Here is a 26,102-nt window from a genome sequence, read left to right as displayed (position 1 = left end):
TGACTAGAATGTTCTTACTGCCAAGACAACAGCTTCAAACTAGAATGAGGAACTGGGAGAACTGATGAAATCCAGAAGTTTTAGAAAAAGAAGATGGCAATGATCTGGTTGGTCACCCTCCTAGGATGCAAGGGGAATGGACAAGAACACACCTCAAGGAAATAACAGTCTAAGCTGGAGCCTATGCCAAAGAGCATACTGATACTAATTCAAGCTCATGGAATGCCGAAAAGGTTTACTACCCACTTTCCCCACAACAGCCCTGGGAGAGAATTATTATTTTGGACAATTTTACAAATGAGTAACTTTCCTTGGAGATCAGATTTGAACCTGGACCTCCTGACTGAACATTCAGGGCTCTATTCCCTGCCCTATAGGAAGGCAGGATGGGACAGATCAATTTGAGCTACCTGTTGTGGCAGCTAGATAATGCCATAGAGCGTAGGGCCTAGAGTCAGGAGGACTGAGCCCAAATCTGGCCTCAGACATTAGCTGTTTGACCCTAGGTAAGTCATTTAACATCTGTTTGCCTCAGTTTCCTTAATTATAAAATGAAGATTGTAAGGATTAAATGAAATTATAAGTGTTAAGGAAGGCCTTTTTGTTCTGATTCTTCTTCATAACATGACTAATATGGAACTATGTTTAACATGGTTATACATGTATAACCTATATTAGATGATTCACTGTCAAAGGGAGGGAGGGAGAAAAATGTGGAACTCAAAAAAAACTATCAAAAGAAATATATATATATATAAATATATATATATATATATATATATACATATATATATATGTATATATATATATATAGTGTGTAAGGCACATTGCCTGGCTATGAGGAGGGAGGCCTCAGGTGGGCTCTGATGGGTCACCTGCAGAGTAATTCTGTTCTTCACCAGCAGGCCAATCTTGATGTCCATCAGGTTGAGGTCCTGCTCCAGTTGCTGGTTGGACCGTATTTTTCTGACCACCTCCACCTGTAGCTTCAACAACTCAGCCTCTTCCCAGAAATCCTGCTGCCTCTGGTCCAGGAGGTGGGCAAATCGACACACCACACTGAGAGGGGGATGGTGATCATGGACTGGAGAGAGACAAGATGGGCAGAAAGATGAAAGCGAGGTGAACCCTCCTCAATGGACTCGGCAGTCTCCATCTCTTGCCACCTCATCTCCTGTTCTTTGTGGAGATGTATCCCCTAAATAGAATCCCTTTTCATAAAATGTGATCTTCACCCTCCACCCTGACTATACCGTTAACTAGTTTATTTTTTTCTCTCCTTAGCATAACTTATATCTTGCAGTTTTCTGTGCTACTCTACCCACTACTCCCTGCAGTTTTTTAGCAACACCTACCTACTTCTAAGACATATTGTCCTTTCCCAAGTTCCCCAAATTCCTAAGTCTCAGCCCTGTTCCTTTCTTTCTATCTAGAGCTCCCCACATTTATATAAGGAGCACCCTCATCCAGCCTTTTCCCATATTACACATATGTCCCCAAGAGGCTTTTTAAGTTGTTTTAGTCCCATTCATTATTATCTTGTTCTTGGAACCAGTAGTTCCCTCCAGTGAACCTTCCCATCCAATTCCAATTCCCTGGCTCATAGGGTCATAGATTCAGAGCTGAAAGGAATCCAAACTCCCTTATTTTACAGATGAGGAGCCTGAGGCAGATAGAAGTCACAAGTCTTATCCAGGGACTCCCAGCTAGTAAGCATCTGAGGCTAGATTTGAACTTAGGAGTTCCAGACTACATGCCCATCACTTTATTCAAAGCACCACCTAGTGGCCTTAAAAAATAAAGAGAACAATGAATGGTCTGTGCAAAAATTCAGCACCTGATCACCTTCTGGTGATAGGTTCTCCAAAGCTGGCTAGGCTGGATCTCATACAACAGATAAGACTACTCATTAATGTATTTTGACAAAATCTATTAATCTTTTATATGGTTTGGCTATTAATCTAAACAGATTACTATGAATGCCATCAGAATAGGAGCTTCCCAAAAGTTGGGATTGTGTCTCTGTTTGCCAAAAGATCTCCCCCTTAAATCAAGAGAAACATTTAGGAATGGGAGAGATTGACTGGTGACCATCAGATGAAGGAAATCAGGTTCAGAGAAGTGAAGCAACTTGCCCAAAGTCAATCTCATTACCAAAAATAAATAAATAAATAAAAATCTTTCGCTGAGGTGCAAACCAACTTACCTAGCATCCTATAGTCATCCCGTGCTCTTCTGGCTCGGAAAAATGCCTGGATCTTCACAACTGAATTAATCTGTTAGTGGGCAGAGAAAGATAAAGTAACCACTTTCCCACAGACTCTTCCCTTGCTTACATGGGTTGAAAAATGACATACAGGGAGAATGAGGGGCCAGCACTTACATTCTCCTTGAAAAAATGTAGTCTTTCCCGATATCTCTTCCGAGCTACCCACATCCGGGCACAGGCCTGGATCTTTGGGATGAAGAGATAGCATTAGAGATACAAGGTCTCTGTATAAGCAGACCCTTGCTCTTAGATCCCAGGATGATGTTCCCCCATCCAGAATTCAGAGAACACAATAACAACTTAAATGGAGATCATCCTGGCTTCCCCCCTTAGTCTCAGGCATATTTCCTTCCACAAGGCTTAGCCTGGCACTTGCTATTGTTTGTTTGTTTTTTTTGAGTAAAAATTCACTTTATTTTTTTAATTTTAGAAAGGTTTTTATTTTGAGTTTTACAATTTTCCTCCAGTCTTGCTTCCCCACCCCCTACAGAAGGCAATTTTCTAGTCTTTACATCATCCCCATAGTATGCATTGATCTAAATTGAATGAGATGAGAGAAATCACATCCTTAAGGAAGAAACATATAGTATGCGATATAGCAGAATTACATAATAAGACAATTTTTTTTAAGATTAATGGTAATAGTCATTGGTCTTTGTTCAAACTCCACATTTCTTCCTCATGATACAGATGGCATTCTCCATCACAGATACCCCAAAATTGTGGCACATGCTATTGTTGTTCAGTCATTTTAAGCTATGTCTGATTCCTCATGCCCCCATATGGGGTTTTCTTGGCAAAGATTTCAGAGTGGTCTGCTCATTTCCTTCTTTAACTCTTTTTACAGAAGAGGAACTAAGCAAATAGAGTTAATAGCTGGATGTGAACTCACAAGGTTGTCTTCCTGACTCCAGGCCTGGCACTACTCACTGTACTAGAACATAGTAAGTGCATAATAAGTATTTATTGAATTGAATTTCCTTCAATAATCTAAGAGCCCTTTCCTATCATCTCGGGATACAACAAGGGTGGAGAAATGTAGAGCTGCTTAGAAATAGATAGAAGAAGAGTTAAGAGTTGGTCATAAGCAGCATTGCTACCTGCTCTGGGTGAGGGGAAGGAGCAAGAGCATATGCTATAGATGGGAATTGGCTTTCTGGCTTCAATTCACTAGTCCAGCAAATGGCTTGCTGTGAAACTGAGGAGATCACCAGCTCTGAAGGGCTCTGGAGCTGTTTATAGGATTCACATGATTTAGAGCCAGAAGGGACATTTGAGGTCCTACTCCCTCATTCTCTGAATGAGGAAACTCACGCTCAGAAAGGAGGGACTCACTGAGGTCTCATAATTAGGTCAGCCAGATAGGGATGGGGAAAAAAAAGGGTGAGGGTAATAACAGATTTAACAGAGGTTAAACAATTTATCCAACCCATTCACTGGGTCAGTCCCTCTGTTTCCTCACTCTTAGCCTAGAGCTCAGACTATAAGGCCATTTCTTCTAGACACTGCAAAAAGGGCAGATTAAGAAGCTGCATTTAACAGGTCCTTTGTGGGAAGAAAGAGAGTCCCCAGGAGCCCAACTATGAGTACCTTCATTACAGAAGCCTCATTTGCCTTTAAGAACTTCATTCGATCTTGGTAAATCTTTCTCTGCTTGTAACCTCTCCAATGAGCCTGCAAATTAGGAGAGAAAAGAAATCATTTCATCTGTCTCCATGCCTCTCCTCTCCCTCAGCGCATGAAATCAGATCTTAGATTTTTCAGAAGTCAGGGCACAAACTAGGGAAGATTGAGAATCTGCATGTTTTCAAATTCAAATTCAACATTTATTAAGTGACTACTATATGCCTAACACTATGTAGGCACTGGGACAAGGGTGAAAATGACAGCCCAGAATTTTCAAGGAATTTACATTTTACTGAGACAATTGGAGAAGATGAGGGGGGGAGGCAGAACATGGAGGGGAACCACAACATGAACTGAGATAAATTTGATACAATTCAGGAACATGCAGACAAAAATGCTCTAGGAAAATTTGGAGAAAATCAGGGAAAGCTTTGTAGAAGAGGTGGCTTCTGAGAGGGGTTTTGAAAGAGACCCAGGAGGGTGATAGAGAGAGAGAGAGAGATGAATGAAGGGATTGCCATTTAGCAGTGAGGACTCAATGATGGTTGGGCAACATGAATTTGTAGAAGGCCCCGTCTGCATGGTTTACTAACTTCTTCTACTAGCTCTTTAATTAGGATTGGAAAAGGAGAACTGTATGGTGATACTGAGGATTAACAGAGGGTCAAAGTACAAAGGGGCACAGGATTTGTGTGTACCTATGCTAAGCCTGGTCCAAGCCTACCCTACATATCCCAATCACCCACCAGGTACACAAACCAACACTCATAAGAATATGGTTCAAAGAGGCATGGATTGAGAGCTGAAAGACATCTTAGAATGTGTAGAACCCCCAGCAATTTTACCATCCTGTTCTCCCTTTCACAAACACGATACATTCACACAAATCCTTGTAGACACAAAGAGTAATCACTCATCCAAACATATTCAGTCAAGTGGTATACTCATAGGGATAGAAACTATCCACTCATATGACAACATTCATATTGTTGACACATATGACACACAGAGAAATGTCTACTCTAATATAAAATACTCATATACACAATATATATGTGTGTGTGTGTGTGTGTGTGTGTGTATATATATATATATATATATATATATATGAAATCTATACATGTATGTATATAAAAACATTGGTATAAAAATCACCTCAAACTAGATATCCGGTAGACACCTTAATTCAATATGTCTAAAACTGAATCATTTTCTTTCCTCTTAAACCCTCCTCCCTTCTCCCTTCCCTATTACCAGGGAGGCAACACAATCCTCTTGATCCCTGAGGTTCACAACCCAAGAGTCACCCTGGTCTCCTATCTCTTACTCCCCATGTAACCAACCTCTTGCCAAAATCTGTTGATTTCACCTTTTTAACCTCTCAAATATACCCTCTTTTCTCCTCTGATACCACTATTGCTCTGTTGTAGACCCTCATCACCCCATATCTGGATTACATCTGGATAGCCTACTGGTGAGTCTGACTGCTTTAAGTCTCTGTCATTTCTAATACATTCTCTCCACTAATGTGATTTTCTGAGAATATCATGTCAATCCCCTACTCAATAAACTCCAGTGACTCTTAATACCTACAGGAGTAAATAAAAAATGTTTGACTTTCAAAGTCCTTGATAGCCCAAGTCCTCTCCTACCTTTCCAGACTTCTTAAATACTACTCCTTAATAAGAATGCTTCATTCCAGGGGCATTGACCTTCTGACTGTTCCACAAATAAGACACTCCATCTTTTTGACTTTGGACATTTTCTCTGGTTCACCCCTGTGCCTAAGAAGGCTCTCCTTCCTCCACCTCAACTACTGACCTCCCTGGCTTTAAGTTCTAACTAAAATCCCCCAACCCCTCTTAATTCCAGTGCCTTCTTTCTGTTAATTATTCCCTATCTAGTTGGTATAGAATTTGTTTATACTCATTTGTCTGTATGTTGTCTTCCCTTTAGACTGTAAACTCCTTGAGTGCAGAGACTATCTTTTTTGTTATCCCTAGAACTAATCACAATGTTTAGCACAGATGAGGGACTTAATATTTACTGATTGATGGATTATAATATATTATATAATATAATACACTCATATCACCACACACATACAGTGATACTATTTACATACCACCAACCCATATAAAGCTATACCAATATAGTCACACTCGAACCTGTACAGTCTATACTTTCAAACACACACATAAATATATATTCAGACTAGACACATAAGCACATATTCATCAGGCATACATATAATACCCTCCCGAATTCCCTTTCTTCCTCTGAGAAATTTCTTCTGCCTTTCTCATTTCACCCTCTTCACAGTCCTTTGTGTAATTTCAATTCCTTCTGCTACAATCTCCTTTCATTTTGCCCTTGGGGCAGACAAAGAGGATTTCCATTTTCTGTGGAATAACCCTTTGGGGACCCAAAGATAATTTAGCTTTCACTCATATAGAAGATGGTGTAAGACACTGGAAGGCTGAGAAATCCAAAGTCTTAAAAACTGATCTACCTGAATCTTGATAATGGCTGGGAGCCAGGTCTTTAAGAACTGGGAATGCTTGGCAAACTCCTGCCGAACAAGGAAACCCCGCATCCGGGCCTGGAGCTGGATGATAAAGCCAACATTGGCACTCCAAAGCTGGTGTCGGTCGTGGGAGGCAGAAACTGTTGTGATTGCTGACTGTAGAAAAAAAAAAAGATGATAGGGAGGGTTATACTGACCTGGTAGGAAGATAGGTGGGTCATGGTTAGAGAAGGGTGAAGGAAGTTTTCTCTCGTCTCCACCTCAACTTCATGCTTTTCTCCACCTATCACTTTGACTGTACATTCTGCCTATCTCCCTCCTTTATGCTCCTATAGTACTTTTTTATTACATGAAAAATCAGTGACTTTAGAACAGAAATTAAGATTATCTAGACCAAATAGTTCACAAGTCTGGCACTGACACAATAGTAATGGGTGACTTCAAATATTTGGACATCTGCTAGTACTCTTTTTAGCCCAGAGAAGAGCAGTTAATAATTTTTAAAATATATTTTTATTTATTTTGCTAAATATTTCTCAATTATAATGAACAAAAATTTTGATTTCCAAATTCTATTTCTCCTTCTTGCCTCTCTCCCATCCCTTGATAAGACAAGTGATTTATTGATTATAAATGTGAAGTCATGCAAAACATATTTCCATAAGTTAACCACTTCCAAAGGTGGATGAAACGAAGGGAACATCTGTTCTAGATCTGAACCTCACCAAAAGGAAGAACTGGTTTATAGGGGTGGAAATGGTGGGAACCTTGAAGGAAAATGAGCACTCCATCTTAGAAATGATGATAGAGAATAAAAAAAGTCTGTCATCAGATTTTGGCAGAGCAGATTTCAAAGGATATAGCAGAAAAACAGATGGAAGCCATGGACTAAAATCTACTGGCAGAGTCAGTTCAAGAGGGTCTATAAACTCTCCAGAGTAAAATTCTGAAGACAAGACAAGAAGCATTTTTGATGAGGATGAAAGTAGGGAGCTATCTAAAAAGCCTAATTTAGACACATAAGGAACTCAGTGACCAACCTGGGTTTTTAAAAAACACGCTAGGGGTCAGGTAAGGAGGAAGAAGATAAAATCATGAACTGAATATCATCAGAGGTGCTAATGCTTAGCAGACACTGAGGCTGAAAAGGAAGGCTAAAAACAAAATGCCAAAAATTTTAGTTATGTTGGGAGAAGAGAAGGAAGAGGACCAGTCCTCAGAGTAAATGGACCAATCATAAGATGAAGAGAAGGCAGAACTGCTCCAGTCAACCTACTTTGTTTTCTCTGCCAAGAACAATGATTTTTGGATTGAAAAAAAAGAGAAACTAAACACTATAGAGAAGGAGTTTACACCTAAGATAGAGAGGTAAATAATAAAAGTTCCTTGCTGTCCTAGATGAATTCAAGTCACACCAGGACATTCAAGTCATCTAAAACTTAGGGTGCTAAAGAATTGACAGAAGTGATTGATGAACCTTTGTCAATGATCTTTGGAAGAAGTGAATGGAAGAGTCATCTTAGGACTGGAGAAGGACAAATGTTACTCAGATTTTCAAAAAAGGGAAGACAATAGAATCTATAGCCCCACAGAGGTTAATGAGATGAATTTCAATTCCTGGCAAGATTTGACAATGCATTATTTTTATTTTTTTTTTTAAGGTTTTTGCAAGGCAATGGGGCTAAGTGGCTTGCCCAAGGCCAGACAGCTAGGTAATTAAGTGTCTGAGGCTGGATTTGAACTCAGGTACTCCTGACTCCAGGGACGGTGCTCTACCCACTGTGCCACCTAGCTGTCAACACCAATATAATTTTAAGTCACCTAGCCACCCCCACCCACCAATGTATTCTTAATGGATGGTCAAGTGAATATTTAGAAAGGAAGCTGTGATCACAAAGAGCCAGCAGGACTATCAACAACAGATCATGTCAGATTAACCTCATATCCTTTTTTGAAAGGGTTAAGCATCAGACTAGTTGATCAGAAAAATGGTAAGATTTATCTAGATTTTAATAAAGCATGATAAAAATCACTCATCTAAATTTAGAGTGTTCTCTAGCAAAGCATTCTAAGGATCTGTATTTGGACCTATATATTATTTAATTGATTTATTTATGACTTGGATAAAGTCACAGAGAGGATGCTTATCAAATTTGCAAATGACACATTAGGATTCAAAAAGATATATAGCTTAGAACCTTGGGCTTAATCTTTTTTATTTGGACCTGTAATTTTTTCTATGCAAGGAATTCTCAGTTTGGAACTCTATCAAAAAATTCTTTGGTAACTTATAGTCATGGAGTTTCCTAGTACTAGAGGTTAAGACACTTGACTGAAGTTATTATGTGTGTAGAGGCAGGATTTGAACCCAGGTCTTCCAGACTAATATTGATTATCTGACCCTCTATTCATTCTTACCAAATCTAAGATGATTAAATTAAATAGGAGAAATGCTAAATCTTCTACTTGTTTAAAAAATAAAATTTATTTTAAAAGTACAAGGATGGAGAAAGTGGGTAGAGTTAGAAGTTCTAAGAAAAAAGTTCTGAGGTTTTAATGACTATAAACTCAAAATGAAATCTCAAAATATTTATAGCAGTTTTTTGTTTTAGAGAAGAACTGGAAACAAAGTGAGTGCCCAATAATTGGGAAACAGCTATACAGACTGTGGCATATGAATGTAACAATATTATTGTGCTATGTGAAATAATGACTATGAACTCCTACCTCACCTGTGAAGAAATCCAGGTCAGTTATGCCCTGGAGGCTTCAGGAAAGGATTGGAGGGGAGAGAGTGGGAAGACAGACTAAAACCTAATGTGGGCACCCCATTTTAGGAGAGATACTGCTAATCTGAAAAGCATCCAGAAGACAGCAATCAGGACATGGCCAAGGGCCTTAAGATCAAGTCGTATGAAGATCAGTCAACAGATATGGGGATGTCAGGCTAAAGAGGAGAAGACTTCAGGGGAGGACTAGAACTGCCTTCAAGTATCTGAAGAAGAATTGGGCTAATTCTGCTTAAGCTCAAAGGGCAGTGCTTGACAACAGAAGATGTAGAGAGACAAATTCCCATATGAATGGGAATATCTGCTGACAGTCAAATCTATTCCAAAATACAAGGGGCAGCTGCCTCAGAGGGGGAGTGCTTCTTCCTCACTGGATTCTCTCAGACCAACTCTTCTTTAGGTGAGGGTCATTCTAAATGATTCTGTGATCTGGAGTCCAGGGCTCCCTACTACAGAACTCTTTCAACTTCTTTTCCTTGAGTAATTCTTGGAGATCTTCCTGGGGACCCACTTTCCAGTTTCCACACTGTATCACTTTTGGTCATGGGGGCTACCCAAAAGCCTTGGTGAATTCCTGATCCTTGAAAGCAGATGGAAATGACAATGGCTTATTGTGACTATGACTAATCCATAATCAAAATCATGAGGTTTGGACCTCCCCACTAACCTGGATCTCTTCACGAGTGAGGTGGGAAGTATTTAGGGTACAATCAAGAGGGCGTTCCCAAGTCCCCTGGAAAGTTTGTAGGTGGAAGTAGTAGGTAATGCCATCCTTCATCTTATGCTGGACCCAAAAGAGCATGTTCCCTAAAAAGACATAGAAAAAGAAGCAGGGATAGCAATTTGAAGAGATGGGGAGGTAAGAGAAAAGGTAGGCCAAGGAGGAGAATTGGGAAGAGAGGCAGGAAGGACTAATACCTGATTGTTTCTTTTTTTCCATGATTTCCTGCAATGCTTTTTGGTAGTCATTGGCACATTCTGTGATCACCCCAGAGAGGGCCACAGCTGGATTACGTAATACCCGTTCTGTCTGGGCTGACTTCCCTTCCTTGATGGCTTGGTTGATGGCAGCTACTCCAAGGGCCACTAGAGTGGCCGGATAAGAGAGAGAGAGAAAAGTCAATTAGTTCTTGGGGAGCTTCCCCAAGGAATATGCTATTCTGGACTGTGGGAGAGGTGAGAGAGAAGTGACACAGTAGGATGGGGAAGAGGAGATAGTGTTAAGGGGAAGAGCATCAAGGATCCTGGAAGTAAAACAGTGCTAAACTTGATTAGGAAGGAGGGAAGAATGGAAGTGGATGAATAAAGGAGAACCAGGCATCTCAATAAGAAAGAATGATGCCTTATAAGACAAGGTATAGGTAGGGAACATGGGCTGGTTTCCCTGAATAGAGTAGGAAATCCAAGTTGGAGAGGTGGCAAGATGGACAGATGGTGGTATGCAAAGGACACACTCCAAAAGAAAACATGCATCCATTTTTGCACTGACTTTACCTTTCATACAGTCTATACTCCAGCCAAACTGGACTAATTCCTTGTCCCCTAAACAGGACTTGTGGTCTCACTTCCTCAGGCTTTAGCTCACAGCTTTTCCTCTACCTTTTTGACCACTGAATTGATCCATCAATCAATATTTATTATTAAAGCACTAAATCCCCACCCACTCCTTAAAAGCTCACTTCAATACAACTTCAGTAATAAAGCCTTTTCTAATGCCCCCCAAGAAGTAACAACTATCTGTTTCTGTGGCTTTACATAGCACTTCTAGATATGTGTCTTAAGAGAGCAAAGACCCCATGTTTAACCCAGCACTCTGTAAGACAGTAGTTGCTTAAATTTGTTGACTGAAACCCTCTCCTGACCCCTTCTCCTCTCTTCACCTCAGTCAGTTGAGAAAATGAACACAGAAACATTCTGGGACAGAGTCCCACCAGAATCCAACCCAAAAGGCAGAAGAAGGAAAAAAGAAGGGAGAGGATTTTTTTTTTTGGCCTATTGCATGATTTCTCATACACTCTTGGCTTGGGTCGATGTTGGGAATGATGCATGAGGAAGAAGTTGTGGTAGGAAAAGTGAGGCAACAGAGAGAGATTTGAGTACAAAAAAAATGTTCTCATCCCTTTGGCCCATCAAATTGTCTTTTCTATAGTCTAGTCAGTCTGCCTCTTCTCAGAAGGTGAATAAAGAAAGAGGGATGGAATGGGATAGGAATGGGCATCATTCCCTTCTTCTTACTCTTCTGAACTGCTTCTGTCTCCTGATTTGCTCTGGTCACCCCTTGGCGGATCTCCTCCAACCACAGCACAGCTCCTGGGTCCTTTGTGACCTAGAGAGGAAAGAAGATAAGGAGCCAGTCTGGATTCCCAGTTTTACAAGATTTTCCCTCCCCACCACTGGCCACTCTGACATGACTTGGACCTTCCATCAGGTATCTCTTCTCATCCACTCTTCCCACAGCCTGAAGAAGCTGGTTTTTTTTAAAGCAGGTATGTCTAACCTGGGACCTATGGGCTATATGCAGACCCCTCAAAACTCATGTGGCATTAATATATTTTATTATACTCAATGATAATATAGTTTGCATCATAGTCATAAATAAATATTAAACTCTATATGTAGCCCTTGACAAGTTTTTCTTGGACAATGAAAGCCCAAAAAGCTAAATGGTTGCTCATCCTTGTCTTTATGGGTTCAAGAATTTAACCAGCAATTTTGCCAAACAAGCAGTCCAAATTGTGAACAAATGCCCATCAAAAATAGTAAAAATAATTAACAGGGATAAAACACTTCGTTAACTGTTTTGGGGAGGCAGGTGGCCTTGGATATTTCTTGGGACTATGCAAATGTAGCATGCTTTCTAGAGGGCAATCAGAAAGGCTATTACTACTAGAAGTTGTGCTGGGATCCCACCTTAGAACTGGGATAGCTGGGTCCAAATTTCTGCACTGCTACCTAGGAAGTGATCTTGGGGCACTCACTTATCTGTTTTCCCAACTGTAGGATGGGATCAATACTTGTACTCCATATTTCATAGGTTATTATGAGGAAAACTAGAGTCTATGTTGGGTGCTGTAGATATATAGAAAAGAAACAGTTCCTGCCCCCAGGAGCTTCCACAGAAGACAATAAATAAATTATATATATATATGAGATAGATATAAAAAATAGATACAAGGTAAATGGGGGTGGAGGAGGAAGTTAGCAATCCTGATAGAAGGATCAGGAAAAGCCTAATGAAGAAACTGGTCATTGAGCTGACTAACTGGTTTTAAGAGCCAGAAGTGAGGAAGGGGACATTACAAAGGCAGTAAACCATGAAAATAGGATGATGTGGATGAATTCCTGTAAGAAGAGGAATAACATCTAATGAGGCTAGAAAGGAAGTTTGATGTCAGATTGTAAAGGGCTTTGAGTGCCAAAGAGGGGTTTATATTGATCCTAGAGGTCATAGGAGTCATTTGACTTTATTGAAATGAGAAATGACATAGTTAGACCTACATTTTAGGAAAATCACTTTGGCAGCTGTATGGAAAACAGGAATGAGGAAAGACTAGGGGCAGGGAGACCAATAAGGAAGCTACTGTAATAGTCTAGGTGAGAGGTAATAAAGACCTTAATAAGGGAAGTGTCTGGGTGTGTAGGGAGAAGAGAAAGCCAGTAAGAGATGTGGAAATGAAGACAACCTCAGCAACCTCTAAGAGAAGAAGGAGAGGGCGGGGTCAAGGATAATTTGGGAACGTGGCAAATAGCAAGAGGATGGAGGTGTCCTAAGCAGAATTTCAGAAGTTAAAAAGAAAGGTGAATTTGAGATAAAAGATCTGTTAGACATGTCCAAATGAAAGTAATAAGGCTTCCAAAGATCATCATCAGTGTGGATATTCTTTCTACTGCATCAAAAATCAGTCCATACCTTACTAGTTCATTTTAAGAATTGTTGTAGCCAAAATACAAATTCATGTCTTAGTGATGGATCCTTCTAGTGTGGTGAGACTAAGAACATATCTTTTTACATGAAGATGTGCAATGGACAATCCCCCTTGGACCTAATAATTACACTAGTAGGGTAATAATCTAATCATTTAACAAAAACTTATCAGACATGTTATATATGGGTTGAATATTGGAGATATAGATATTTAAATGAAATTATCCCCATCTTTAAGAGCTTACATTTAATCGGGGAAACAACAAGGGCACATCTAAACATATATAAAATAAATACAAAAAAAAACCCTTTCCTGGAAATGGGCAAGGCTAGGTGGATGTGGGGGAGGAGGGGCACTAGAAACTGGGAAGACAGGGAAAAGTCTCACTGTAATGTCCATACTTGTTTTTTCATTAGGACAATAGAACAGAAAACCTCCTCGGCTGATTCAGAGCCCAATTAATCGGTAACTCAGTCTTAAAGATCTTCTAGGGACAATTAGAGTTTAAATGATTTGTCCAGGTTTATATGCCTAGTAGGAAGGGAGGTAGTATAGTGGTTAGAGTACTGGATCTCAAGTCAGGAAGATTTGAGTTCAAATCTAACCTCAGACTTGCTTTATGATCCTGGGCAAGTCACCCAACAGTCTCAGTTTCCTCAACTCTAAAATGGGATAATAATAACATTTATCTCCCAGAGATGTTATAAGGATCAAAAGAGAATATTTATAAAGCACTATGTAAACCTTAATGTACAATATAAACACTAGCTTACTATTATTTGAAAAATTTATTTATTAAATATCAGAGGTGAGTTTCAAACTCAATCTTTAAGACTCTCAGGATTCCACATTCTACTACTTTAAGCTCTCTTCTCTATAATGATTTTTATAACAAGCTTTTATAATATGGGAAAAACTAGAAACTGAATGAGGAATGATACTAGATGGGGAATGATACATCAATAGAATATGTCACTGTAAAGAATGTCAAACAAGGAGAAGAATTACATACATATACCACTTCTATTGTAGCACTGTTTCTGGCATCAGAGGAAATAGGTTACATTCTTGCTTCTGACCCTATCTGTTTGAACTTAGGCAAGTCATTTAACTTTCATAGGTTCTCATGGGTTATCTATAAAATAAAGGAATGGGACTAGATGGCCTCTGCACTAATTTCTTTAAAAACACATTTATTGGGACAGCAAGGTGGTGCAGTGGATAGTATACCTGCCCTGGAGTCAGGAGGACCTGAGTTCAAATGTGGCTTCAGACACTTGATAATTAATTACCTAGCTCTGTGACCTTGAGCAAATATTTCTCTTAACCCCATTACCTTGCAAAAACAAAAAACAAAAACACATTTATTCTATAAAGTAAAATCTTTCTAGAACTAGGAATATTATTTGCTGATATTCAAACATATGATCAATGAGAACTGAGGTTTTTTTTTTTGTAAGGCAAATGGGGTTAAGTAGCTTGCCCAAGGCCATACAGTTAGGTAATTATTAAGTGTCTGAGGCCAGATTTGAACTCAGGTACTCCTGACTCCAGGGCCAGTGCTCTTATCCACTGCACCACCTAGCCGCCCCTTGAGGTGGTTTTTTTTTTTTTTAGATTTTTCAAGGCAATGGGGTTAAGTGGCTTGCCCAAGACCACATGGCTAGGTAATTATTAAGTGTCTGAGGTTGGATTTGAACCCAGGTACTCCTGACTCCAAGGCAGATGCTCTATCCACTGCGCCACCTAGCCACCCTCAAGAGAGGTTTTAAAGCACGGATTCTTAACCTGAGATCTATGATCTTGGATGGGAAAAAAAGTTACATTTTTTTTTAGGTTTTTGCAAGGCAAATGGAGTTAAGTGGCTTGCCCAAGGCCACACAGCTAGGTAATTATTAAGTGTCTGAGACCAGATTTGAACCCAGGTACTCCTGACTCCAGGGCCAGTGCTTTATCCACTGCGCCATCTAGCCTCCCTACATTTTTATTTTTACTAACTTTTAAGGAACATTTGGCATCTCCAATTATAAATTAAAAACAAACAAACAAACCTTAGAGGTCCATAGGCTTTACTAGATTTCCAAAGGGGTCCATGAAGCAAAAAAAGAACTAGCTTCAGAAGCCCTGGATTCAAAATATTTACTGGATATGTGACCCTAGATAAATCACACAACATCTTTCAGTCTCAGTTTCCTCAGCTATAAAAAGGGGGTAAATAGTATCACATACTTGCAGGATATTATGGTGGTGAAAGCTTTTTGTATACTTAAAGCACTGTAGAAATATGAATTATCCTTACTTGAATGTTTAAATATTTTAAAATTATAGTGCTTAATCTTCACTGAATTTTTTAAAGTAAAGTTCATAAGAAAAAGAAAAAAAGAAATTGTGTTCTTCAATATAACCCTCCAAAAAAGGAAGAAGGAGGAAGAAGGAGGGTCAAGGAGGAAGAGGAGGAGTAGGAGAAGAAGGAGAAGAAAGAAGAACAAGGAGGAGGAATAAATTCTCTCCCTCTTCAGATACTTATAATGGTTCTCTATTGTTGGAGTAGGCCCTAACTCTGAGTCTGGCCTTCAGTCTTTGATCCATCCTGCATCACCTCTTCTGGGCACCCCAACACCAAAGAACTCTCTGGAGTCTCCAGTCTGCCTCAGACTCGCAAATGGGGTTAAGTAGCTTGCCCAAGACCACACAGCTAGGTAATTATTAAGTGTCAGGTCAGATTTGAACTCAGGTACTCCTGACTCCAGGGCTGGTGCTCTATCCACTGCACCACCTAGCTGCCCCTTGCCTCAGACTCTTTAAACAATTCCCCTAAACTCTAAGCCACTCCCTTTAACTGTAATGTTCTCTAACTCCTACCTTCTCCTTAATTCAACCCTTTCTCCTTCCCCACCCTGCTTCTTTCTCTGGGAAGCCACCCCAGACTGCTTCTAATAGCTCCACTCTTTCCTTTGAGATTACAGGACATAGAAACTTTAAGAGACTGTTTATTCTAAGACTTTCCTTTCCCAGATGAGGAAAAGAATAGATAAGTGACTTAGTTAAGGTCATACAGATAGTATTTGAACCCACAGCATCAGGCTGCTTTTTCCTGCCTTTGTGTCTTTTGGGTACCTCTTTTTCCCTTTTTATTCTCCCAGTGCCTAGGGACAGGGCATGTCTATAATGAGTGTTCAGTTCTTGTTGTAAACTAGATAATAATTTTTTGAATATGTTTTTATTTTATTAAATATTTCTGTTACTTTTTAAAAATTTTTCAACATTCATTTTAAGATTTTAAGTTCCCAGTTCTTTCCCTTCCTTTTGCCCCTCTTCCTTCCTTGAGAAGGCAAACAATGTTATTGATTAGATATGTGAAGTCATGCAAAATATATTTCATATTAGACATGTTACAAATGAAAACAGACAAAAAAATAAAAGTTTAAAAAGTATGTTTCATTTCTCTCTGAAGGTGGGTAACATTTTTCATCATGTGACCTAATATTTCTCAAGCCTACCTGGGCCTTCTTTCTCTTGGTGGTCATCAGGATATGGTGGTACAGAGAGCCAACAGGGAGAGTGACATTATCCAGGCCAGCAGAGGGCAATAGTAGGGCAGTCAAGGTCTTCTCTGGTTTTCCCTGATCCAGAGCCTCATTGATGAGACTGACAGCAAGGATCTCTGGTGGAATAGGAAGAGTCTACTAAAGGCTGCATTCTAGGAATAGAATGCATAGCATACAAAAGAAGTTACATTGACCGGTACTGGGGGTTATGAGTCTGACTCCCAACACAGTTCATCCCTTCCAAGGCCCAACTCACGATCTGTCTCCTCTTGGACCTGACCATTGACTTGGCTCACAGAGGCCTGCAAATCATTCCAGTTTAGGAAGGAGCCAGTCCCATTCCGTTCCTGCCACAATCTTTCCAGGGCATCAAAATAACTGAGGATTAAGGAAAGACAAGATAAATTGAGAGGTCTGGGATCTCAGAGCATTTACGAGTTTAGAGAGATGGAGGATTTTACCTCCCAGTGAGAAATTTGGGCAAAGGAGAGACGCTAAGAACCAGTAATAGCTTAAATTTTATCTAAATGCTTTAAGGTTACAGTGATTGCTCAACAACAACCTCATGCTGTAGAAAGTGCAAATATTACTATCCTCATTTTACAGATGAGGAGACAGGCTCAGAGGTGAAAAGAGTTGAATCCAAGATCCAGTCATCTTTCCATTGTCCACCAACTTTCCACCAATCCCCCAGTCAGGGAAACAATCAGATTATATCTTCTCTTTTCCACAAGTCCAGGACCATCTTCCAAAATGGATCCTGGAGGGGAAGCAGGTAGTAACTTAAAGCTGGAAGAGAGATGTGTGGACTCCAAGTCTAAAGAAGGAGCTCATTTCCAAAGTCAGAGACAATGAATTTGCTCCCAGAGAGTGGACTATTTCAGAAACTTGTTTACTTGATGCTAAGGACCTATAAACTTTCCCAAAGACTGAAAGGGACATACTTTTAAGTACCTTCCTCCTCTTTTCCTACTCTCAGTCTGACCATATGTTCCTCACAGAGGAGGCTCTCATATCCCATTCTTCACACCATGTATGTCCCTGGTCTCCTCACCTCAGATTCTTGTGTCCTAGAATCCCCTGTGTCCTTCAGAACTAATTTTTCCAGGAAGTCTTTCCAATGCCCCCAGCCTTTGATAACATCGCCTCTAGCTCCATAGAATCTTGCACTGATTTCGCATAGATTCATAAATGCATATACTGTATATATCTCTCTCTCCACCCTTCCCTCAAATTCAATGAAGCTCCTTGAGGGCAAGAACTCTTTTTTCAGCCTTTTTATTCCCAGTATTTAGCACACTGCTTATTACTGATTGAGAGATCATCTGTAAAATGGATCAAATAATATTTCACTATTCACCTTGTTGTTCAATCATTTCAGTTGTGTTCAACTCAATTCTTTGATTTCATTTGGGATTTTCTTAAAAATATTGGAGTGGTTTGCTATTTCCTTCTCTAGCTCATTTTACAGATGAGAAAACTGAGGCAAAGAAGACTAAGTGACTTGTCCAGGATCACATAGCTTGTGAATGTCTGAGACCAGATCTGAACTCAGGAAGATGAGTCTTGGGGCAGCTAGGTGGCCTAGTGGATAAAGCACTGGACCTGGAGTCAGTCAGATCTGAATTCAAATCTGGCCTTAAGATGCTTAATAATTATTTAGCCATTGCCTCGCAAAAAAAAAAGATGAGTCTTCCTGACTTCAGGTCCAGTCACTTTGCTTTCTTTCTAGGCATTTAATAAATGTTTATTGATTGATGAATCATCTGCAAAATGGATCTAATAATATTTGCACTATCTTACCTCACAAAGGTATTGAGGACAGTACTTTGTAACCCTTAAAAGTACCATGGAAATCAGTTGTCTTCATTTCAGTGGCCTGTTTCTCTCTATCCCTGAGGTTTTCAAGGTCCTCTGCCTTGCTTACCGTTGAGCATTCTCTCTGTCCACTTCAGCTAGGCCCAAAGCTGGGCTCACCAGACTGTTCCAGAAGCCTCCAGCATCTCCAGCCTCCAGATACCGATTAATCAGGGCAACAGCAGAAAGCATCTCCAAAGCTACAAAGAGTTCCTCCTGAGCCAGTTCCTAGGAGAGAAACATGGAAGTCCCCCTGACAAATGTGAAGCCTTAAGGATACTCTCTCCCTTTCCTAAATGGATAGGAGTCAGAAAGATCTGAGTTCAAATTCTGCTTCAGGTGATAACCAGCTGTGTGATCCTAGGTAAATCACTTAACTCTCAGACTAGGTGTCTTCATCTATAAAATGAGGATAATAAAAGCACTTACCTCCCAGGATTCTTGTGGGGATGGAATAAGATAACATATGTAAAATGCTTTGTAAATATTAAAGAGCAGTATTTAGGTGACAATTATTATTACTATACAATCTTATATCTCATTAGCCTACATCCCATTGCAAATACATACTGCACACTGGCTCACCCTTCGTTGGATGTGTCCTCCATCCTAACCCAACCTGCTCCCACCCTCCCTCAACCTTCTATTCACTGGACTCCATGAATCCTAGTCTTCCCCCAGTCAAACCTTTCCAAACCATCCTGACCTTCTTTATGAAGGTTTCTGAAGCTTATCCACTTCTGCCGGAGACCCCTCCCTCCCCACCAAGCTTTTCCACCCCTCACCACAGGTCTATTAGACTTCTGTTCCCATTCCTGTGTCTGTGTTTTGGAAGTGTGGGCTAAGGCCCTTTTCTTTGCTTCAGAACCCTCCTTATGGTCCAAGGTGGGGTACTGGTATGTTAGATCAAGGGTTAGAGCTCAGCAAGATTTCTGTTCTGTAAGGGACAGAGGACCATGGGAAAGGAGAAGAGGAGAAGCCCATGATGATCCATAAATCTTTTCAGTTGTCAGGTGTGTCCCCCCTTTTTGTGACTCACCCCCTCCTGCTGCTGCTGAATCAAACTCAGTTCCTGCTGGTACATGGATTTAGCAAAGGGGTATACCTCAGGCAACTGGGCTTCGGGGCACATGAGCTCCCTCACTGTGTCTGCTGCCAGCCCTCTCCGGATGGCTCTATTGATCCGTCCAACAGCCTGGAGCACTGATAGGGGAAGAGAAAAGCTGATTCAGCTGGTCATTTAAGCAAAGTATCTGCCCCCACTCCAGCCCTACTCCCCAATGTGGCAGTGGCAAAGTAGTTTAAAAAACTACTTCTCATACCAAATGACCCAATAATGCCATTTCTAGGACACGCCCAGAGGATGCTGTTGAACAGGGGAAAGGGATCTTTCAATACAAAAGCAAAGCTAGCTGCTTTATTTGTAATGGCAGGAAGCTGGAAACAACTTCTATGTGTCCCCACTGGGGGGGGGGGGGGATGGAAGAATAATTATGATATATCATTGCTCTAGTATATTATGTTTTTAAAAATGATAGATTTGATGACTACAAAGAAACAAAGATTGGATTATATGAAGTGACACGAGCAGAAGCTAAAAGAAGTTTTTAAAAAACTACCAAAGGAACAAACTAGCTTTTTTAAAATCAACAACACCATAGCAGTATTATGGTTTAATACAGAGAGCATTAAGACCAGATTCGAAATCCGAAGACTTACATTCAAATCCCAGTCCCAGCACTTTGCTTGTTATGTGATTTATGTGAACAAGTCACTTTAGCCCCCTAAGCAGTTTCTTCAAAAAGGGACAACACATATTATCTATCTCATGGAAGTGATATTTTGCCAAGGCTTTGGAAACCTTAAAATGCTGTAGAAATGTAGATTATTGTGATTGTTTTAATATGCACACACACACAGAGCAGAACCTTATTTTAAGCACAGAGACAGAAAAGTGAGCAGAAGAGGATGATAAATCTCTTGCTAATAAGCTCCTTACTGTGTGGACAAATTTTTAGAACAAACTTGGATGGTGTGTTGGTACCAAAGAAGTGGTGGGGTGGAGTCAGGTAATTTAGAATTGAGTAAAGCAGGTCTCTGTCCTCAGAAAATCTTGATGTTCAGCAAAAAAAGGTCATACTCTTGTTCTTAGTATCATGAATTGACCCACTCCAACACAAGCATCAAACAAATCCAAGAGGAGAAAGACAAGGTAGAGCCAAGTAAATTGGCTATGCTGGCCCCAGAGGCCTCAGGAACAGAGATGGGATCCTGGCAAGAGCCTTTACCCTAAGAAGGACTAGATAAGTTCTGATGCAGGTCTCTTAGTTCTACCATCTGATGCAGGACTTTTGTCAGCATCTGAGGCCTTCCTGACAAGAGGCATCCCATTCTTTAATGCAAGGTCTTCTTGGGCCTATATCAATTTGCCTGATTGGTTGTTGTGGATCCTCTTGTCACACTGGGATGATTTTTTTTCTTCTTGGTGGCTAAGTAGAATGATTGTATTATAAATTCTATTTTTTTTTATTGGGAGGAAAGAAAAAGAAAAAGAGGTAAATTATTGGCAAGATTGAGATTACAAGAGAAATTCTTAGGCCCAGGGCACAAGATTTCCCTGTGTGAATTCCATGATGAATCTGATCCCATAGGAAGCCCTTAGCAAAGCACTCTAGCCTAGGGCAGTGTTGAAGTGAATTAGTGGGCAAACATGTTGCCCTGTCAAGATGAGCAATCAAATAATCAACAAGCATTTATTAAGCACCTACTGCATACCAGGTACTATGCTTGGCAATGGAGATACAATTGTATAAATAAAATTATACTTTGAGACAATGTATATGTAGAACATATGCAAAATAAACAAGTGAATTTGGAGAGGGAGAGCTGGGGGCAGAGGGAGTCTATGTAGAAGGTAAAACTTGAGTCTTGAAGCAATAAAGGCATCTCAAGAAGTGAAGGAGGGAAAGGAACACATTTCAGACAGAAATGAGGAAAGAAAGCCAATTTACCTGGAACAGATGGAGCATGGGAAAGGAATGATGTCCAAAGAGGCAGAAAAGTAGGCAGAGGCCAAGTTGTGAGGACTTTAAAACCCAAGCAAAGGGATTTATATCCTACAAATAATAGGGAACTATTAGATTTAAACTAAATAGAGGAATGACAGGATCAGGCTTACACTCTCGGAAAATCACTCCAGCACCTGGCAAAGGATGATTTAGAGGGAGAAAATTAAGGCTGAAAAACCATTTAAGAGGTAATATTAATACTCTAGATGAGAAGTGATGAGGGAGGACCTGAACTAGAGTCATGGTTGTATGAATGGAGATAAGGTGGTGGATTTGAGATGTGGAGACTGAAACAAGATGTGACAATTGAACAGGATATATGGGATTGATGAAGAGTTACAAGTCAAGTGTAAAGATGAGGTTGTAGAATGTAGGGAAATGGAAGGTTGGTGATACCTTTCAATAAAAATAGGGAATGTTAGAAGGGGAAGGGATTGGGGGAAAGATAATGAGGTGTCTTCTTGTTTTTAGATATGCTGAGGTTTGAGATAACATCTAGTTTGAAATGTCCAGTAAGCTAAAATGACCTGGACACTCTTAATATTTAAGGTCTGGAAATTATGGAGGTGAGACAAAGTAAAAGATTCTTAAAAACCCAAGACATACATAAAAAAGTAAATAAGGACAAAGGGAAAACTGTTATTCAATAAGATTAAATTGATTACATCTCTACATGGGAGGATGATATTTGTAACTTTTGAGAATGGTATCTATATCAGAGAGAGTATACTTAGAGGGTGTGGGCATAAATTAAATTTGATGTGATGATAGAAAAAAATTAAAGCATTAAAAGATTTTTTGTTTGTTTTTTGCAAGGCAAGTGACTTGCCCATGGTTCCACAGCTAGGTAATTTTTAGATGTCTGAGGCCAGATTTAAACTCAGGTCCTCCTGACTTCAGGACCGGTGGTGCTCTATCCACTGTACCAACTAGCTACCCATAAAAAATTCTTAAGAAAATAATTACCACAAGATTGAATCAAGAAGAAATTGTTAACCAAGTGGAATTTAAAGTACCATTTATGTGCTGGTCTATAATAAATTTGTATCGATGAACAAAATTTTTTACCATCAAGCATTTCTTAGTTCTCAAACTCTCTAAGCTTTAAAAATTGGCTTCTCCCTCCTTCCTACCCTTGCTCCCAGATCTTATGCTCTGGACCAAGCTAAGGCTTTAGAAGGAAGAACAAACCAAGAAAAGGATGTCAAGATTTTACTGGTCCATAGTATAGTCTGAGTTAGGAAATATTGCTTTAGAGTCAGGAGTATAGAGTGTTTCTAGGTATCCTATTTCTTTTAAATTTTGCTACTGATTACATCTTAATGTTTATTCTTTTTTTATAAAAAAAAGAATCTTCTTTTAAAGAGGTTAACATATTTTAATAACTATATATCTATAATTATATTATACATATAATTTATACATAATTATTTATAAATATTTATTTAAAAAGTCAAAGTAGTAAGGAAAGTTCATTTTACCAAGCAGTGGGAAATAGATGAATAATGCCCAAGAGGAAAAGGGGCATGCATGCCTTACAAAATCAAGCCTCTTTTAGTAACAAGCAAATAGCATGATCCTGAATTCCTTAAGCATACTTCTTGAAATTGTCTTCTAACCATTATCAAGGGGTATCAGGAATGAGGTAGGCTCTAAATAAGTGAGAGTTGCCATGTCCATGAGAGGGCTGACAACCATTCTCAGTCAATCCTCCATCACAGGGTGGGTGACTTACTGGCAAGTTCTTGATCCCCTTTAGCATTGGCTGCAGCCACACCAGCCTGGACCTCCTCCTTCTCCAGGAGCTCAACCAAGCCCAGCTCCTTTAAAAGGCAAAAGATTACCCAAAGAGTTACGATAGCTATTTGTGAATATGCGATACCCACCCCCATTAGATTGTAAGCTATTCCCAATGATTCGTTTTTTTACCTTTACAATCTCAGATAGAATATGGTCTTGTATATAGTAGCTGCTTAATAAATATTTGTTGAATGGAACAGGAATAGTCTATCCTAGCTTTGGGGTAGGATAGTCAGAGAGAAGAGAAGGGATCTTTAAGAAGGACTCCTTTGTGGCCAAGTAGGATTACTCCTTCTTCCCTCCTCTCAGACTTACCAGTGCTTTCTGTTCTCTGTCTAAACTCAGTTGCTCCAGATACCAGTCACCAAAATCTGTCCTCACTCCTCGAAGGGCCAAAGCTGAGTCACAGAGGGCTTCAAGCAAGGTAACAGAGTTCTGTCTTTCCAGAGCTTCATCAATGACCTCCAGAGCTCCATTAACTAAAAGAAAGGTGCAATTTTTTTTTCAAGGCAATGGGGTTAAGTGGCTTGCCCAAGGCCACACAGCTAGGTAATTATTAAATGTCTGAGGCTGGATTTGAATTCAGGTACTCCTGACTCCAGGGCCAGTGTTCTATCCACTGTTCCACCTAGCCACCCAAGGTGCAGTTTTAATTTGGGGGAACCAGGAGCCTTAGAATGCCCTCACTCTGTTCCTATCTCCCATCATCAGTAACCAGAATCACATCGAAGACAGTGGTTTTCTAACTACTCTTCCCTACTCCAAAACTTACAAAGGTTTCTTATTGTTTTGTCCATTCCAAACATTAGGGATCTTCCTTCCATCAGCCTCCCCATCTCAATGACAGTATCTCTACTTTCTCAGTGTCTATGCCTCTTCTTTGACCTAACTGATAGAATAAGCTGTTCCCCCAAACACTTTTTCTCTTTCTCAACCTCATCTCTTCCCCAACGCTTCCTTCCCAAATTTTTCGTATTTCCCCCTTTCAGAAAGTCATGTTTCTGTATGATTTTACAGGCATTAAATTTGTAATTTTTAGAGGAAGGAAAAAGAATATGAAGGCTTCATTCTGATTTGGTTTAAATTAGGGAGGTAGAGGTGTGAGGGGAAAGAGAGAATGATCTAAACAAAAAATTTCAAAGGTGTAGGCTACCTAAACTAGATTAAAATATCATTGGAAAATATTAAATAAAAATACAACAAATAACATTATATTATTTTATTTTTGTTTTTATTTAATTATTTTATTTCTTTTTCCAACTACATGCAACAGTAGTTTTCAACAATCATTTTTTCCTTATGCTCCCCGCCCCCAACAATCATTTCTTTGCAAAGTTTTGAATTTTACATTTTTTCTCCTTCCCTCCCTTCCATTTCCCCTCCCCTGAAAGAAAGCAATCTAATTTAGACTATATATGTAAAACCATGCTACATATAGATCCATAATAATCATAGATAACATTACATTTTAAAACTATGTCAATCTATGGTCCAATCCTTATGTATGGATTAGTTGATCTGTCATCATTTTGACACCACTGGACCAAAGGATGTTAATAAGGGATTCAAATGGTGGAGTTTGAACAAATACCAAAGACCATTACCTTTAATTTTAAAAGAATTATTATGTAATTTTGCTATCTCTTATTTTTTTTTTAAGGATATGATTTCTCTCTCAACATATTCAACTTAGATCAATGTATAGCATGGAAAAATATATGTAAAGACTAACAGACTGCCTTCTGTGGGGGGTGGGGGGGAGGGAAGTGAGATTAGGGGAAAAGTAGTAAAATTCAAAAATAAATAAATTTTTTTAAAAGTTTGAAAAAAAAGTTCAAATTTTGACTGGGACAGGAAAGCCCTGGCCACACATCCTCCACTGGATCTATAGTTGCAGTTTCAAATTCTTACCATTGACTTGGTTGATATTGCCCTGGATCTCTGCCTGGGTCAGGTAACTGTCATAGATGTCATGGTTCTGTCCATCATCCTGGAGGTACTGAGAAGAGGAGATCAATTTGAGATAAGTCCTCTCTTTATTTTTCTTTCTCCCCATTCCATAAGATTTTAGTCAACTTTTCTGGGTTCTTCAACTTCCACAGCTTCTAGAGAGCTAACCTGTTCCAGAAGCAAACCTAAATTTCCCTCCTCCTACTTATCAGCACTTCTAAGCCAATCTTTTTTTTTTTTAGGTTTTTCAAGGCAAATGGGGTGTTGCTCTATCCACTGCACCACCTAGCCGCCCCAATCTAAACCAATCTTAAGAATCTCTAGGGGAGGGGTGGCTGGAGTCAGGAGTACCTGGGTTCAAATCCGGTCTCAGACACTTAATAATTACCTAGCTGTGTGGCCTTGGGCAAGCCACTTAACCCCATTTGCCTTGCAAAAAACCTAAAAAAAAACCCCAACGAAAAAAAAAGAATCGCTAGGGCTTGGGAAGTTAAATGATGCAATGAATAGAAAGTCAGGAGGACCTGAGTTCAAATCTGGCCTCAGACACTTAATAACCTAACTGTGAGACCCTGGGCAAATCACTTAATCCCAATGCCTTGCAAAAACCAAACCCCACCCCCCAAAAAAAGGAATCTCTAGGCATCTAGAATCCAGTCTTAACCAGTAGCACCCCAGGGTCTCTGCTCTTCACAGAGATTGAACTCAGGAATCCTCCTCCTTATATCCTTGGTCTTTTCAG

At 39.7% G+C, this 26,102-nt stretch overlaps 1 protein-coding gene across 3 annotated transcripts in view; it reads right to left on the bottom strand.

Annotated features, from left to right (window-relative positions):
* The window catches only part of IQGAP3 (IQ motif containing GTPase activating protein 3), a 69,356-nt gene that overhangs the window by 18,473 nt on the left and 24,781 nt on the right, over positions 1 to 26,102 (bottom strand). For 2 of the 3 annotated variants that reach the window (XM_074223204.1, XM_074223206.1), the window contains 15 exons: positions 25,322 to 25,409; positions 23,726 to 23,889; positions 23,346 to 23,433; positions 19,582 to 19,745; positions 18,613 to 18,770; positions 16,942 to 17,063; positions 16,638 to 16,801; positions 11,447 to 11,537; positions 10,130 to 10,297; positions 9,879 to 10,018; positions 6,408 to 6,578; positions 3,860 to 3,943; positions 2,384 to 2,455; positions 2,207 to 2,276; positions 876 to 1,084 (listed from right to left, as the gene is read on the bottom strand). In XM_074223204.1, coding sequence (XP_074079305.1) covers positions 876 to 1,084; positions 2,207 to 2,276; positions 2,384 to 2,455; positions 3,860 to 3,943; positions 6,408 to 6,578; positions 9,879 to 10,018; positions 10,130 to 10,297; positions 11,447 to 11,537; positions 16,638 to 16,801; positions 16,942 to 17,063; positions 18,613 to 18,770; positions 19,582 to 19,745; positions 23,346 to 23,433; positions 23,726 to 23,889; positions 25,322 to 25,409 — 1,953 coding nt within the window. The remainder of the gene's footprint in view (positions 1 to 875; positions 1,085 to 2,206; positions 2,277 to 2,383; positions 2,456 to 3,859; positions 3,944 to 6,407; positions 6,579 to 9,878; positions 10,019 to 10,129; positions 10,298 to 11,446; positions 11,538 to 16,637; positions 16,802 to 16,941; positions 17,064 to 18,612; positions 18,771 to 19,581; positions 19,746 to 23,345; positions 23,434 to 23,725; positions 23,890 to 25,321; positions 25,410 to 26,102) is intronic. The other variant, XM_074223205.1, reaches the window with a different exon arrangement.

Source organism: Macrotis lagotis, chromosome 2, assembly GCF_037893015.1.
Source record: "Macrotis lagotis isolate mMagLag1 chromosome 2, bilby.v1.9.chrom.fasta, whole genome shotgun sequence".
NCBI classification, from domain to species: domain Eukaryota; kingdom Metazoa; phylum Chordata; class Mammalia; order Peramelemorphia; family Peramelidae; genus Macrotis; species Macrotis lagotis.
Note: the sequence above shows the minus strand (reverse complement) of the source record. Positions and strands in the feature narration are given on the sequence as shown.